Source organism: Pleurodeles waltl, chromosome 2_2 (genome assembly GCF_031143425.1).
Source record: "Pleurodeles waltl isolate 20211129_DDA chromosome 2_2, aPleWal1.hap1.20221129, whole genome shotgun sequence".
In the NCBI taxonomy this organism is placed as follows: Eukaryota; Metazoa; Chordata; class Amphibia; order Caudata; family Salamandridae; genus Pleurodeles; species Pleurodeles waltl.
In genome coordinates, this window is record NC_090439.1 from 922,312,522 (window position 1) to 922,330,266 (window position 17,745).

The following is a 17,745-nucleotide window of genomic DNA, read 5'->3' on the forward strand; positions in this document are numbered from 1 at the left end:
TGTCCAGGGAGAAGGTCCCCAGGGCAGCTAGCAGTGTCTCATCTAAGGGTCTGACACCTGAAGAGTTAATGCACAGACAGACAGAGAGAGATTACCAGTTGGAGTTGCAGAAGCTCAGTCTAGAGATGGAAGAGAGAAGGATGGCCAATGAGGAAAGGAAGATACTGCTGGCTCATTAGCTTAGCTTAAAAGTTAGACCAGAGGAGCCAGTCCAGTAGAGATGGTGGCAGCAACAGTACAGTGCAGCCTGAAAGAAGGGTACACATCCCAAAAGACCTAGTAAAGGATGACATGAGGGAGGATGACATATACTTGTGGTTCAAGGGATATGAGTCTGCTCTCCACATGAATCTGGTCCCTGAAGCTCATGGGGGAGTGGGTCTGTGGAAGCACTTTGAGGTAGAGGTGAGGGATACACTGCCAGCCTTAGGGGATGCTCAGAATCTCACCTACACGATCATGAAGGATGCCCTACTCAGAAGGTATGGTCTCACCCCTGAACAGTATAAGGATAGGTTTAGGTCCTATAAGAAGAAGGAATCCCAAACATGGTTGGAATGTGTTGATTCTTATTGCAGGTCACCGGATGTCTGGCTGAAGGGCGGTAAGGTAACTAAGTATGAGGGGCTTTACAATCTGATTGCTTGTGAGCACTTGTACAGTTTATGTTTTCCAGAGCTGTGCCAGCATCTGATTGACAGCAAGCTGACTGATCCCAGGAAGCTTGTACAGGAAGCAGACCACTGGGAGAGCACCAGGGTCCAAAGGAGGTATGGGGAAGACCACACCAAGGGTGGGCAGGGTCCCTCTCAGAAGAAGAGGGGGGTAAGGGTAAACAGGGGGCCCCAAACTGATTCCCAGTGTAAGGATCCCAAACCCCCCAGTGAGAAGAAGCCATGGTTCTCCAAAGGGAAGCCAGTGGCAGATGGTCCCCCACATAAGTGCTATGCATGTGACCAGGTGGGTCATGTGAGGGGGGGACCCCAAATGCCCCAAAGGTATACCAGCACCCACTAGTGCACCATCCCAGAGTTTGTCCAGTGTAGCGCTTGGGGAGGAGTTGGTTCCAGGTGGGTGGGGGCCAGCTGAGATGACCCTTGTCTCACTAGGGGACAGTGAGATGGTCCAGAGAACCCTCGTGCCTGAGAACACTAAGAAGTACAGGCAGTGGGGGACCATCAATGGACAGAGGTTGGAGGCTCAGAGAGACACAGTAGCCAGTGTGACTACAGTGAGGAGTCAGCTGGTGTCTGAAGAGCAGATTGATCCCCGGGTACTTCACCAAGTAGTTGCAGTGGACAACTCAGAGCACCTGTACAGAGTGGCGCAGGTTCCCTTTGAATGGGGGGGTCTCAGATTCCTTGAAGGTAGCTGTGAGTCCAACCATGCCTGTAGATTGTTTGCTAGGCAATGACCTGGAGGATTCCCCTTGGAAGGAGGTGGAACACAGGTCTCACTTGGAGATGTTCGGTCTGCCTGAGTGGGTATGCGTATCCACCCGGTCAATGGCAGCCCGTCAAGGTAGTCAGGAGCCCCTGGAGCCTGAAACAGTGGCCCAGGGGACCGCCAAGAAGAGGAAGGGCAGGGGGTGCGGGAATCTGGCCCCAGAAGTTCCACAGTCTGGGAGGAGGCAGAGCCTGAGGGTGACTGAATTGGGGGAGGTCCCTGAGCTGTTGCAGTGGCAGCAGGAAAGAGGACCCACCAGGGTGGCATTCTGTGAAGCACAGAAAACTTGCCCTACTCTAGAGGGACTGCAGTAGCAGGCTGCAGCCGAGGCGGCTGGCAAAGAACCCAGTACTCACCTGATCTATTGGGAGGACGGCCTCCTGTATGTGGGCCTGAGGTTCCTGAACCTGGGTCGGCTCGTATGCTGGTGGTACCCCAGTGGTTCAGGGCCGTCCTACTGGGGTTGGCTCATGATGTGCCTTTGGCAAGACATCTGGGGCAGGACAAGACCTATAAGAGGCTTGTATCCCACTTCTATTGGCCACAGATGCACAAGCATTCTGCTTCACACTGTAAGTCTTGCCCAACTTGTCAGACAAGTTGCAAGAGTGGGGGGAAATGTAAGGTTCCCCTCCAACCTTTACCTGTTGTTAGTACTCCGTTTGAAAGGGTAGGTATTGACATTGTGGGGCCTCTGGATCCCAAGACAGCCATACGCAACAGGTTCATCTTGGTCTTGGTGGACCATGCCACCCGGTACCCAGAAGCCCTTCCTCTGAGGTCAGTCACTTCCCCTGTGGTGGGTCATGCACTAATGGGGGTTTTTACCCACATGGGGTTCCCCTAGGAAGTGGTATCTGATAGGGGTACCAACTTCATATCAACATATATGAAGTATCTGTGGAAGGTGTATGGGGTAACCTACAAGTTCACCACCCCTTACCACCCCCAAAGTAATGGTCTGGTTGAGAGATTCAACTGCACCATGAAAGGCATGATCATGGGCCTGTCAGAGCCCTTGAGGTGGAAGTGGGACATCCTCTTGCCATGCCTTCTAGTCGCCTATAGGGAGGTACCTCAAAAGGGACTTGGGTTTAGTCCCTTTGAGCTCATCTATGGCCACCCTGTGAGAGGACCTTTAATTCTGGTCAAGGAGGCTTTGGAAAAAGCTCCTAGTAAACCCCCCAGGATGTATTCAGTTACATGCTGGCTTTGAGAAACCAGACTGCCCATTTCAGGAGTCTCGCTCAGCAGAACTCGGAAGCAAGCCAGGAGGACATGAAACGCTGGTATGACCAGAATGCCACTCTGGTCGAGTTTCAACCTGGACAAAAAGTGTGGGTGATAGCACCAGTAGATCCTAGGGTGCTCCAGGACAAGTGGACTGGGCCATTTGAGGTGATGGAGCGCAAGAGTGAAGTCACCTACTTGATGGACCTGCAGTCTCCAAGGAACCCTTTAAGGGTCCTGCATATCAACCACCTCAAACCTCACTTTGAGCGGACTGAACTGTCCATGCTCCTTGCGACAGATTATGGGGCGGAGGAGGAGAGTGAGCCTTTTCCTGACCTCCTGACTGCAGGAGAATAAGATGGGTCTGTGGAGGGAGTGATCCTCTCCCCCTCCCTGACTGAGGAGCAGCAGGGTGACTGTCAGCACGTTTTGGGACAATTTGCCTCACCTTTTTCCCTGATCCCAGGAGTCAAACACTTGTGCTCACATGATGTGGACACTGTGGACAGTATACCCATTAAACAGAAAGTCTACAGGGTGACTGAAAGGGTCAGGGCTTGCATTAAGGATGAAGTATCCAAAATGTTAACCCTAGGGGTTATTGAGCACTCCAGCAGTCCTTGGGCCAGCCCAGTGGTATAGTCCCAAAGGCTGCTGCACCTGGTGCCACTCTAGATCTCAGGTTCTGTGTGGACTACCGGGGACTCAATGAGGTCAGCAAGACTGATGCACACCCCATCCCCTGAGCTGATGAGGTCATTTACCGGTTGGGAGCTGCTAAGTACCTCAGTACGTTTGACTTAACATCTGGTTACTGGCAGATTGCCTTAACTGAGGGGGCCAAGGAGAGGACAGCATTCTCTATCCCAGATGGACACTTTCAATTTAAAGTCATGCCATTTAGGATGAAGAATGCCCCTGCCACCTTTCAAAGGATGGTCAACCAGGTGTTGGCTGGGCTGAATGAGTTCAGTGCCGCCTAACTGGATGACATTGCTGTGTTCAGTTCCACCTGGGAGGAACACCTGCAACACCTCTGGAGAGTGTTAGAGGCCCTGCAGAAGGCAGGCCTCACTATTAGGGCAAGCAAGTGCCAAATAGGACTTGGCTCTGTGGTGTACTTGGGACACCATTTGGTGAGTGGCCAGGTGGCATCCCTACAGCCTAAGATCGATACCATTCTGGTTCGGGAGCCCCCCAAGACCCAGACTGAAGTGAGAGCCTTCTTAGGTCTCACAGGATACTATAGGAAGTTTGTCAAGGGGTATGGTACCATTGTTAACCCCTTGACTGAGTTACTTCTAAGAAGCAACCCAGGAAAGTGATCTGGACAGAGGCTTGCCAGAACGCTTTTGATGCCCTGAAGGTTGCCACAGCACCTGTGCTGAAGGCATCTGACTACTCCAAGGAGTTTGTTGTGCAAACAGATGCCCCAGTGCATGGTATTGGAGCAGTACTCTCACAGCTTAATGAAGAGGCCTAGATCAACCCATAGCCTTCATTAGCAGGAGGTTACTTCCCAGGGAACGTAGGTGACTTGCCATAGAACGTGAAGCATTTTCTGTGGTCTGGGCGCTGAAGAAGCTAAGACCCTACTTGTTTGGGACTCACTTCCTGGTTCAGACCGACCACAGGCCCTTCAGATGGTTAATGCAGATGAAGGGTGAGAATCCAAAACTGTTGAGGTGGTTCCTTTCCCTACAGGGGATGGACTTTACAGTGGAACACTGTCCTGATACTGAACACGCCAATGCTGATGGTCTGTCCAGGTTCTTCCGCCTTACTGATGAGAACTCCCATGAGGTTGTGTAGCTGCTCCCCACTTTCACTAAGGCGTGGTCTGCCTTAACCTTTTTGCCTCTGTTTCCCAGGTTGTTGATGTCTGCTGGACTCTGTTTTTGTTACTCTGGGCACTTTACCACTGCTAACCAGTGCTAAAGTGCAAGTGCTCCTATACAAAATGGGTATTTAATTGGTTCAGCCATGATTGGCATATTTGATTTACTAGGAATCCCTAGTACAGTGCCCTAGAGGTGCAGTTTTTGACTGTTAATTCGACTTGGCAAATATATCCACTTGCCAGGCCTAATCCTTCCCTTTTCCTACATGTAAGGTAGGCCCCAGGTAGCCCCAAGCGCAGGGTGCAGTGTATGGTTAAGGTAGGACGTATAGTAATGTGTTTTATATGTCCTGACAGTGAAATATTGCTACATTCATTTTTCACTGTTGCAAGGCCTGTCCCTCTCATAGGGTAACATGTGGGCTACCTTTAAATATGATTAAAGTGTAGATTCCCTTTGGAAGAGGATGGACATGTGGAGGTTGGGGTCTCTGAGCTCACAATTTAATAATACATCTGTTAGTAAAGTTGATTTTAAGATTGTGTGTTTGAAAATGCCACTTTTAGAATGTGAGCATTTTCTTGCTTAAACCATTTCTGTGACTCTGCTTGTTTGAGGATTCTCTGTCTGGGTCAGTTTGACAGTTGGGCTGATTGCATCTCTCACTAGACAGTGACACAAAGGGAGCTGGGGTGTAGTCTGCATTTCCTCATGAGCCATCTGTGCTATGAGGGAGGGGAGGAGTGGTCACTCCCACCTGAAAGGGCTGTGCCTGCCCTCACACAGTGCAGTCTCCAACTCCCTGGTGAGTGTCTGGGGCCTGGCCTGGGCAAGGAAGGATTTCACAAACAAGAGAGACTTTGCTTTGAAGTAAGCCTACTTCAAAGGGCAAAATGGGTATCAGAAGGGCACCCAACACCACAGACTTTAGAACACTTCTAGAAACCAAGAGGAACATCTGCCCTGAGAAGAGCTGAAGAGCTGAGGAAGAAGAGCTGCCCTGCCGTTGACTGTGCTTTGTGGAGCAGTTGCTGCTTCTGCCTGTGCCAGAGGACAAAGAATGGACTTTGTGTTGCCTTCCGTCTTGTGAAGATCTCCAAGGGCTTGATTTAGAGTTGCCTCCTGTTATTTTAAGTCTAAGGCACAGCAACAATTCCTCTCTGCCAGCACCTGGAGTCCCTGGAGAGGCTCCTACTCTGCCAAGTGGTGCCCATACAGTTCCTGGGTCCCTAAAAGGAGAAGCTGGCAGCCCAAGTGTAAGAAATCCATGCACAGAATTCCGTGCGGGTAAAAGATCAATGCGACTCTGATCTGTGAAAAATCGGAGCGCTGCTGGCTTCGTGGCTGAAAATCGGCACTCGCCTGCAACACGACCCAAAGATCGATGCCCAGGGCTGGAGAAATGACACACATCGCTGATGGAGGCTGGTGAGATCGCAACCTGCGCTGCATGGTTTTCGGATCATTGTGTGGCTAGATTTCCGACGCAAACACCGCTGGGCGTGTTAAAGCAACGCAAGGCCTGCCCGGACCCAGGAGTGCTGACCAGATCGACGCATCGCTCACCTGCGGAGTGAAGAATCAACGCACGCCGACCCAACTAAAGGAGAAATGATACAAAGTCTCGCTCGTGAGTGAAATCGACGCATCACAAGCCCTTTTAGACACACACTCACCCATGTGGGATTATTTTTGATGCACCCAAAGTACATTTTCACGCTAACAGCATTAGCGTTGTGTTTAAAATTACATGAAGACTCTTTTTTAATTTTTAGAGATAACTTGACTTGTGTATTCTGGATTTTTGTTGTTTTGTCTTGTTTTGTTTAGATAAATATTTTCTATTTTTCTAAACCCGTGTTGTGTCATTTTGTAGTGTTTTCATTAAGTTACTGTGTGTGTTGGTACAAATACTTTACACCTAGCACTCTGAGGTTAAGCCTACGGCTGGTGCCAAGCTACCCAGCGGGTAAGTAGTGGTTAGCTGAGGGTGATTGTCTTTTACCCTGACTAGAGTGAGGACCCTTGCTTGGACAGGGGGTAACCTGACTGCCAACCAAAGACCCCATTTCTAACAGTTTCTAAACTATGGGAGGAATACATTTTGATTACCTGCAGTAGTTTAAAAATAAGTGCACAGACCTGCGAGGTGAGAGGTTTCACAGCATTCCACAACTCTATTAAAATACTCAAAAGAATCAATTGAGCCCAATTTAATTTGAAAATGTTTCTAGAGCATGGCTTCAGCTACTCCAAACTTGCTTCTTCTTAGTCTGGTGCAGGTTGACTCAGGACTAATCAACTTGACATCTAAGGCGGAGTATTGCAAAGAGGCAGAAAGCAGAGACGATGGTAGACTTAAGTAAAGAAGGAGTAGGGATAAGAAGTGATGTAAAAGAGAGGAGGTAAACCAGATGAGGAAAAAGATGTAACAGGAAGAAGAGTAAAAATGAGGCATGGAATATGCAGAAGAGACAGGGTAAGAAGAAACAGAGTCAATGAAGAAATAGTCTTGATAAGGTTGGTGCAATTTGGTGTCATCATTACTGAGGAGCTGTTGTCCTTACATGTGCCACAACACATTCTGCATTACTACACCACTTCTAAGACATCCTCAGCGCAGACAATCAGATGGACATGCTGACACAATTAATCAGTTAGTATTGTCTAATTTATTGATAAGAAATGGCTGTCAATTTCCAAAATAATGCAAAACTGTTGGTACTCTATGATTAGTTGTTGGGACATGGCTTTTTTGATGTAGGTTTAATACAATATTGTAGAAAAACTAGCAAACATTCCAAATGGTATTTGTGAATGGTCATTTGGGAAGTAGCTTTGCTAGGTAAATGCATCAGAAGGCTCAAGAATTGTTTGAAAATTGATTTCAATTTAAAACAGTATGCTTACCTCAGTGTTTCTTATATGAAATGGATCAAGCATTCATGATCACTTATTGTGTGCACTGGAAATATCCCAAGCTTCATAATACTGTTCCTTTACATTATTGTATGCTGCCTGTGTGGCAAGGCTTGCTGGTAAATCATACTGTTGTGCAAAATCCAGGCCTGTTTGCTTGCCAACAGTAATGCAGTATTTCCATACAGTATCCATGTGACCATCTTAGGACCTATAAAGCTAACTTGCAATTTGAAAGAGAAATCAACAAATATCTCTTGATCATCATATTTTATTCGGAATTATATTCTGACCTTAATCACACTTACAAAACAGAGAAACTGGAAACTTTAGCTCTCTAAAAGCTGCAGAGCTACATGTAGTGATTACAGCCACAAGGCCATCCTGCGTTGTACAGATATTACTTGGAAGGAAGCAGGAATAGTTACATTTGCTTGCCTCCCACGCACTTCTCCAAAAGGGACACATAAAAGCTGCACAGGAGTGCCCACCCTTTTAGTTAGTGAACTATGTAATCTGCAGGATGCCTATGCAAATTAGGTAGGTTTTAGACCGATGGAGCAGGGATGTGTGATAAAAATATGTTGGGGCATTTTTGAGGTTGCCCTAACTTTCGTTATGACTAGGAAAGAGTGTGTTGTTTCACCTACCGTACACTGCAGATTAGAGATCCCCTGAAAGGTTTTGTCTGACTTCTAGCACTGTCTATTAGAGCATAACTCTTAAGAAAAAGGAGTGAGTGATACCTGCTGGTGTTCCCTTTCTCCATAATGAGTATGTCATGTATTATTTTATTTTTGGGCTAAGGAGATCTACTGGGTGTAACACCCCTAAATAGTGGGGAACAATTTTGATCAAGTCTGAAAAGTGTAGTTTCCATATCAGATAGTCACTGGACAACTTAATTTTCATATGTATGGAAGCGAGACAAAACATTTCAGTGGCGCACTGAATTTGAAATCGTCTCCAGTGTACAGTGCCCAGAGAATCTAGTGTTCTGTTTACGTTCTAGGCTCTACATCAATAAATCAGTGCCAGTCTTTGTTCCAAATGAGTTCATAATATAAACTTTGTTGGCAAATAGTGCAAAGACAGCTAGGCATTTAGGCCCATATTTATTCTCAGCTTGCGCCAGATTTGCGTCATTTGTTTACGCAAATTTGTCGCAAATCTAAGACCATATTTATACTTTGATGCTAGACCCTGCTAATGTCAAAATATCTCAGTGTGCGTCATTTTCTTGATGTATGAAACAGCCTTGTGTTAATGACATGCAAGGTAGGCGCTCCCGTTCAAAAAATGACTTAAGCACCTGTGCACCATATTTATCCAACCAGGCAAAAATGGTGCACGGCTGGGATCCCGATTTGTGTCAAAAATTAACTCCTGGTTCAGGGCAGGCATAAAGGGACCTGTGGGCTCTTTTCCATGGTGGGAGACCATGGAAGCAGTCCACAGGTGCCCTTCCCTGCACCCAGGGACACCTTCTGCTGCCGTAGCCCACCCCTGGAGGACACCCATGGATGGGGGGACTCATCCATGGTGAGTGCAGGTAAGTGCAGGTAAGTATATATATTTTTTTTATATATATTTTAAGTGGCATAGGGGGGCCTAACTTGGGCCACCCTACATGCCACTGTGCCCAATGGCCATGCCCAGGGGACAAAAGTCCCCTGGGCATGGCCATTGGGCAGGGGGGCATGACTCCTGTCTTTGCTAAGACAGGAGTCATTTCCATGGGGGTTGTGTGTCAAAAAATGGCACAAGTCAGGTTAGACCCAATTTTTTTTACTCTAACCTGACTTGCACCATTCTTTGACGCACAACCCCCATTCTTCCCTATGCCTCCGCTGCCCGGTTAGAGTAATTTATTTTGACGCTAACCAGGCCGCAGCGCCAGCTAACTTCATTTCAGAAATAAGGCAGTCGGCTGGCGCATTGGAATGGCGTTAGCCGGCGGTAACCTTTTTGACACAAATCTGCCCAAGCGCTGATTTGTGTAAAAAAGTATAAATATAGAACTTAGGCCCTGATTTATACCTTTTTTTACTCCGCATTAGTGTAATTTTTTGTCGCAAAAGTGGCACAAGCTTACAAAATGCAATTGTATTCTGTAGGTTTGCGCCACTTTTGCGTCAAAAATTATGTTAATGTGGCGCAAAAATAAAGTATAAATCAGGGCCTTAATGTCAGAAACTGCGTGGATTTCCACTGTAATTAGAAGTTGGTACGGTGAATTTCGGAAACAACTGCCAGCAGCAACCTTTACAAGCAAAAGGAAACATGGTCGAAAGCAGGGGACCAATTGATACTTCTATTACCATCAACAAAGAGTTATTATTACTCTCTCGTTGATCTGATTTCTTTACACAGTTTATTCAAGCATTTCAGGGCAGGACGAAGAATTCAAATACTAAGACATTAAATAAAAAAAATGCCTCTCAATCATACCCAAAACATAACAAATACAAGGGAACACTGGAATGGGGATGTAACACAATCAAAAAATATAAATCACAAGCAAATTGTCCCACAAGATTTTCCTCTATTAGAGGTAAGAGTGGTTACTTTGGCCATTTACAGTCATAATCCACCTGACTTCGATGGTTGTAGGATATTCTACACGCAATTGTTGATAGCCTGTCAATTTCTTCTCAGGATTCTTTATATTGCGTGGAATGGCGCTCAATGGTAGAATACATTTTAGGCCCAACCACGCTTCAATCCTAAAGTGTTGACGCATTTCGGCCCATTCATTATTGGCCTCATCAGGACTAAATGGAGACAACACTGCCTGAATCAAACCAAAAAGGGACACTGTTAGCTGTTAAAAATTAAGAAGCATTGCACAAAATTAAGTGAACCTTCACCAAGTGCTTGCTGTGTGCCAGCTACCTTGTATCATTTCTAAGCCGACCTGTTTACAAACAGAGGTGCCTGAAACTCATGCGCTGACTTCTGTGGCCGCTACATGCATTACTGCTCGATCTAATGCAGCTGTGAAAATAATCCGTGCTTCTACTAGAACAAATTTACTATATTGTTAGAGGTAAACTTCCATTTTTACATTTAGTGATCTCTTATTCTTATGCCTGAAAAGGCACTTCTCATCTATTGGGGTCCTAAAGCAAAAAGTGCAAACATTACTGTATATATATATGAGATTGGCTACGGCCAACATGACAGGTAGCAGCTGACCAAACCTGTGGGTCGGGTAGTGTGCTTCACTAAGAAACAACTTACTTCAGATAAATAGTTTTCAGGATTGCCAGCGCACTGTGCGTGTCACGTGAAGCATCCGCTCAAATCTCATCCATTCCGGTGAGTCCGAGTGAGTTGTGCCGAGGTATCGGGAACCCTTGGATGGACGGCACACAAGCTTGCCGTAACGAGGCAACGCCAGTGGCCATGTTCAATTATAAACGTCCCGCCCCCACATCGAGTCTAGAACCTGAGGCTAAAATGTCATCTAATAGATCCACCATCTTGGACTGGTGTTTCAGGGCTGAAAGAATCAAGGTTAAAATGTGCTCCCTGCTAACCCCAGTCTGAGGGAAGCAAACCGATGGACCCACAGTTCTTAAAAGGCAAATGCGTGAAGGTCTGATGTCGCTCTCACGGTCACTTACTAAGGTGTTGCATATCCGCATGCTTGCTCGACGTGCTGCTGAACTAGCCTATCTTGCTAGGTGTTTTCTTAAAAGCGAGCATCTTGCATCTAATACAATTGCCGAGAACAGGAGCCTAGTCTCTCTGGTAAACAAATGTTGTCCACAAATTTGACACGCTGCAACTGCACCTATAGTCCTCTCTATACTAAGTGGAACTCAACTATTGATGTAGGGGTTGTGTCAACAAAAATTTCTTTGTCTACCTACCCATAAAAGTAATAGAAAACACGTCCAAAGGTAACAATGCCACAAGCATGGGGCGTTGAATCTGGTTATGAGGCTACAATAGCATACAAAATGTCAAAGAAGAACATACAGAGTGTATCATGTAAACGTCCTTAAAAACACCAAAAGTTGACATTGATCAGTTAATGGTCTTTTAGAAGAGTGCCCAGAGTTCATTCTCGTCATCGAGCCCTCGTCTGGCTGTTTGGTATTTTTCGATGAGTCTTGCCTCCTTCCTGGTTAATTTTTCCATCGTGGACCGTCCATCTGTCTTTGCATGTATTGTTGCCAATACTGTCCAGCGAATATCCTCTGCTGTATGCTTTAGTTCCGTGAAGTGTTCCACCAATGGAGCTCCCTTTGTCAAGCATTTTATCCTCGATCTGTACCGCAACACATTACTGCATTTTTCCAGTGGACTTCCCAGGACATTGAGAGAGAATTTGCTGTATGGCCAGTTTCTCCGGATCAGGAGAAACTGTAGTGATAAAAACAATTACTTTGACAATGCCTTGGAGCTAATAGATAAGATGATTTATAGGGGTTACCCCAGAAAATTAGTCAAAGCAGCTGCAAAAAGGGCCTAGAGAGACAATCTTGACTCCCAAACAAAGAACAAAAGAAACCCCATTTACTTGTGTGATCACATTCAGTCCAAAAGCCAATAAAATCAGGTCCATTATAGAGAGAAACTGGAAAATAGTTGAAGATCTAGGGATAACGAAATCTCTGTTCTCTTTAAAGAAAACCCGTAGCCTAAGAGACCAGTGGGTGAGAGCAGCTAACATAAAAAGACAAGACAGAGGACTAAAGAGGTTTTGATAAATGGAAGAGTACATGTACAAAAAGATTTTTTAAACTGTAACACAAGAAATGTTGTGTATTGTATTATGTGCCCTTGCAATAAAGTCTACATCGGACAAACATCCCAATTGGTTAAAACACGCATTCTACAGCACAGATCGAGGATAAAGGGTTCAACAAAGGGAGCTCCATTGGTGGAACACTTCACGGAACTAAAGCATACAGCAGAGGATATTCTCTGGACAGTATTGGCAACAATACATGCAAAGACAGATGGACGGTCCACGATGGAAAAATTAACCAGAAAGGAGGCAAGACTCATCGAAAAATACCAAACAGACAGACGAGGGCTCAATGACATGAATGAACTCTTGGTACTCATCTAAAAGACCATTAACTGATCAGTGTCAACTTTTGGTGTTTTTAAGGACGTTTACATGATACACTCTGTATGTTCCTCTTTGATATTTTGTATACTATTGTAGCGTCATAACTAGATTCAATGCTCCATGCTTGTGGCATTGTTACATTTGGGCGTGTTTTCTATTACTTTTATGGGTAGGTAGCCAAGGAATTTTTTTGGGACACAACCCCTACATCAATAGTTGAGTTCCACTTAGTATAAAAAGGATTGTAGGTGCAGTTGCAGCATGTCAAATTTGTGGACTACATTTGTTTACCAGAGAGACTAGGCTCTTGTTCTCGACAATTGTATTAGATGCGAGATGCTCGCTTTTAAGAAAACGCCTAGCAAGGTAGGCTAGTTCAGCAGCACGTCGAGTAAGCATGCGGATATGCGACACCTTAGTAAGGGACCATGAGAGCGACATCAGACCTTCGCGCATTTGCCTTTTAAGAACTATGGGTCCACCAGTTTGCTCCCCTCGGACTGGCGTTAGCAGGGAGCACATTTTAACCTTGATTCATTCAGCCCTGAAACGCCATTTCAAGATGGCAGATCTATTAGATGACATTTTAGCCCCAGTTTCTAGGCTCGATGTGGGGGCGGGATGTTTATAATTGAACGTGGCCGCCGGCATTGCCTCGTTACGGCAAGCTTGTCCACCGTCCATCCAGGGGTTCCTGATACCTCGGCACAACTCACTCCGACTCACCGGAATGGCCGAGATTTGAGCGGATGCTTCACGCGACACGCACGGTGCGCTGGCAATCCCGAAAACTATTTATCTGAAGTAAATTTTTCTTAGTGAAGCACACTACCCAAACCACAGGTTTGGTGAGCTGCTACCTGTCACGTTGGCCGTAGCCAATCTTATATATGTAATGTTTGCACTTTTTTGCTTTAGGACCCCAAATGACGAGAAGTGCCTTTTCAGGCATAAGAATAAGAGATCAGTGAAGGTAAAAACTGAGGTTTACCTCTAACACTATAGTAAATTTGTTCTAGTAGAAGCACAGATTATTTTCATGGGTACATTTGATCGAGTAGTAATGCATGTAGCGGCCACAGAAGTGAGTTTCTGGCACCTCTGTTTGTAAACAGGTCGACTTAGAAATGATACAAGGTAACTGACACACAGCAAGCACTTGGTGAAGGTTCACTTAATTTCGTGCAATCCGTCTTAATTTTTAACAGCTAACAGTGTCCCTTTTTGGTTTGATTCAGGCAGTGTTGTCTCCATTTAGTCCTGATGAGGCCCATAATGAAGGGGCTGAAACACGTCAACACTTTAGGATTGAGGAGAGATTGGGCCTAAAATTTACTCTACCATTGAGAGCCATTCCACGCAATATAAAGAATCCTGAGAAGAAATTGACAGGCTATCAACAATTGCGTGTAGAATATCCTTCAACCATCACAGTCAGGTGGATTGCGACTGTAAATGGCCAACGTAACCACTCTTACCTCTAATAGAGGAAATTCTTGTGGGACAATTTGCTTGTGATTTATATTTTTTGTTTGTGTTACATCCCCATTCCAGTGTTCCCTTGTATTTGTTATGCTTTGAGTATGATTGAGATGCATTTTTTTGTTTTTAGGTCTTAGTATTTGAATTCTTTGTCCTGCCCTGAAATGCTTAAATAAACTGTGTAAAAAATCAGATTACCGAGAGAGTAATAATAACTTTTTGTTGATGGTAATAGAAGTATCAATTGGTCCCCTGCTTTCGACCACGTTTTATTTTGCTTGTTCTCTTACCCAGGTCTGGTAGGGGTATATTGGGTGGACCTCTCTTTTTTGAAGCAACAACATTTACGATAATCTTCTACAGCAGCAAGAAAGGAATGGAACGTGTTAGGATCAGAACTTGTAATACTGCACAATATGTTCATTATTGTTGTAACTCCCCATCGCAAGCAGGTGTTTTCATATTAGGTGAAATGGAAAAACTATGGTACCCTGGTAACCAGATATTTTTGCAGTTCTGCACCATTTTCATACTGTGATTTCTGATGCAGAATGCATTTTGTGCTTGGCAACATCCAAGGCTGTGCTTACAATACATTGACGCATGTCCGTTCTTTTCTGTGAAGGAAAAAAAAACTTTGTCAAAACCTTGTAGTGGAGCCAAACTGGAGTTCAGCAGTTGTTCGCCTTGTTTTGTGAACGTTGATAACTTAGGAGAGATAGAATAATTGTACAAGAATAAACTAAATAGATGTGTACTAGTGTCACAATTTTGATTATTATGAGTTTTATGATCAGTAAATGATACCAAACGAGCACAGATTAATTTAAATAAATCGTTTCTGGACAGTTTGTCACCTAAACTGTTGCTTCGTATAGTAACTCTAAAAATGGCAAATTTCTCAACCGTTGCCTAAAGGAAAAGGACCCAAATATCCAGAGCATCATTGGTCATACCTCTACAAAAATAATGTGCTCTTAATGTAAGACTATTTTGTAGAGTTGAATGACGCACATTGCAGTCTTCGATCATCCACTGGTACGAAATCCCATATCCATCATAGCCATAGCTCACAGCCATAGCTTAATTTGTAAAAGAATAAGTCCAAGTGCCCAGTGTTTTGCCCCAAAGCTCGTGGGCGGTGCCGTCAGATGTCAAAGTTAAGAACCCTGAGCCTGCATTGTGTTGATTTCACTTAATGCCACTTTTATCCACCACCAGACACCCCCTACCTCTTTATCTCACCCTTTCGTCTTCTTTCTTCTCTCTTTTCTGTTTCCTTTCACTGATTGGTTGGTTTTATGTTTCTACACCTTTCTCGATTTTGTGTTTTTCTCTCTCTTTCTCTGAGTCAAAGTCTCCTCAGGGAAAATAAGTACTGGTCCCCAAAAAGGATGCCTGTGGGTCCCACCTCCAACCTCTGGCTCAAATTAAGCACAGGGAACAGTTTAGTCATATGGCCATATGTTTTAAACTGAATACACATACAAAGCATATATTTTTGTTGTACTTACTAAACTCACTGGTGCCTAATGTCTTGTCTCCTTTTCCCCCACAGTACTCAATCAAAGGAGAAATGGAGAGTACCTGAGCCAGACTCAAATCCAAAATGCCACCACGTTCACGCAAAAGACTTCAGAAAGAGCGGCTGTATTAATAAATATATTCACCGGTCATATTTTTCGATTTTTCGCCTGTTGGTTTTTAAAAGCATTTTCAGTGTTTCTTGAATATAAGTGCAGTTTCTTCAGGACAATTTGTGCTGTTTATATTGAGTGGTGCTTTTGTACGATCGATCTGCTTTGCTTCCTGTAAACACGGATAACAGAATAGCCTGACAGCAGGCTTCTTCTGTAGTTTCCTCCAGCACTGCCTGGCCAAAGTCCGACAAACCTGTACAAATGTTTGCAAAGAAGCATTGGAAAAAGTAGGTTGGTTTTGAACCAAGGGGAAGTTTATTTGTTTTTGTTGATTTTACTTGTACTATTGGATTTGGTGTAAGTGGCAATTATTTTGTGATTGGTAAACATTTGTGGGTGCATATTTATTGTGAAACGTGCTAATAGGTAGGTAATAGCATTTTCGTCTGTAATAATTAGAGACTAGACACAAAAGCACAGTGCTCTTTAATTTTTTAATTCCTTAAACTAATCTAGGATAGCGATGTTTTTTATTTTAGTAGTAAAACAAAATGAAGAAAACAAGAAAGTGGAACACACTGCAGCATTCCTGAAATGTTCCATTTGGTCAGTCAATAATATGCTACATGTAACATGTAGGATGTATTTGAATTTAAGGTGTTATTTATTGAGGGCTGGCACTGTAAACAGTGACTCTGCGACAAAATGAAAGGGCCATGTGTTGCATTATCAACACTTCCTGTGCCTGCGCCCATTTCTCAAGAAATGGCTCTGCCTCTTAACACATCCGCTTATTGGGGAACTCCGGGGGGAGTCCCATGAACACGAGCTGGACCTGCTCACAGCCGTTCCGTAAAGTGCGTGTGCTAACCAGGTAACACTGCTACGCGGCATATGGGCTGCGCACAGCACAGCTCAGGGGCAGGAGGTTCTGTGGCCTATCTGTGTTTCCGGATCGCGCTGAGTTCTGCTGTCAGTCGCTCACGTTCCAACTCACTGTGATGTATTAGAACATGGGATGAAAAGCCCATTGCTTTTCAAGCAGGTGTACAGTTTTATTCTGCACCTGTGTGAACGCACAGTCTAGGACACGGCCCTGGGGTTGGTGCATGAGCCCTAGACATTGCACCTCAGAACACGGAGCGGCAGGCAGAGGTCTGTGGCCTTCAGTATCAACGCATTTCCACATTAAATACAGAATAGATACAACCCTTTGATGCAACAGACCCTCCCCTCCACCAACCCGTTTCCTGAATGTGCTGGGGCAGCACATATGCTACTCATTGCGCTATAGAAAGCCCAATCTTATGAAAAACAGGTACACAGGTCAAATCTGCTCTGAAGCGTAGATGCAGAAGTAGCTTATGACATGGCCACAGCTGAAGCTTTAATTCAGAATGTGATACATTGATTTTTTAAGGGTATTCTCTCAATTTTGTTCGTGTCCTCCTGAAACTTCTCAGTAAGCACATGCTTTATTCTATACAGTTGTATGTACATTGTGTAAATTGCTTTACTGTATAATTGTTGAGCAAACTGTCTATGAGTTAATGCAAGTGATAAAAGCACATAGAACAGTTTTTTGTCACACTCTAGTTGTTTAAAATGTGTGTATATTTGCATGCACTTGAAATCCCCGATCCCTTCCTAAAGATAATAAAGTGTCAGACAAATACTCCTCTTCTTCTATCATTGTGAAACATATGGGTACAGGTACAGCTTAAGCATTGAAACATTGGAAATCTGTTTTAAAGATTATACTGGAACAAGTGATTTCGGTTATTTCAATAATATTTTTTTTTTTAATAAAGAGGCATGCACTCTCGCCAAGCCTTGATAGTGAAAATAACATCTATAAATTGTCATGGCAGTTTCCGAAGTTACTGTATGTAAATGTCTGTTCTACCATGGGAATAACGGAAACGTTGTTGGAAGTAATAAGCAAGTGTGTTCTTTCGTTTGTAATAACATCGGAGCACTGTTTGTCGTGCTAAAATATTTTACCTTGTCAGTATAAAATGTATGTGTATTTTATTTGGATTTCGGTGCCAACCTGAAATACCTCTGTTTAAAAACTGCAAAGCAGGACCTCCAT

The 17,745-nt window shown here is 44.4% G+C and overlaps 1 protein-coding gene across 1 annotated transcript in view; it reads left to right on the forward strand.

Moving 5' to 3' along the window:
• TRHR (thyrotropin releasing hormone receptor) overlaps positions 1–17,323 on the forward strand; it is a 726,087-nt gene extending 708,764 nt beyond the window's left edge. The window contains exon 4 of the mRNA XM_069220623.1: positions 15,569–17,323. Coding sequence (XP_069076724.1) covers positions 15,569–15,601 — 33 coding nt within the window. The 3' untranslated portion in view covers positions 15,602–17,323. The remainder of the gene's footprint in view (positions 1–15,568) is intronic.
• Positions 17,324–17,745: the final 422 nt, after the last annotated feature.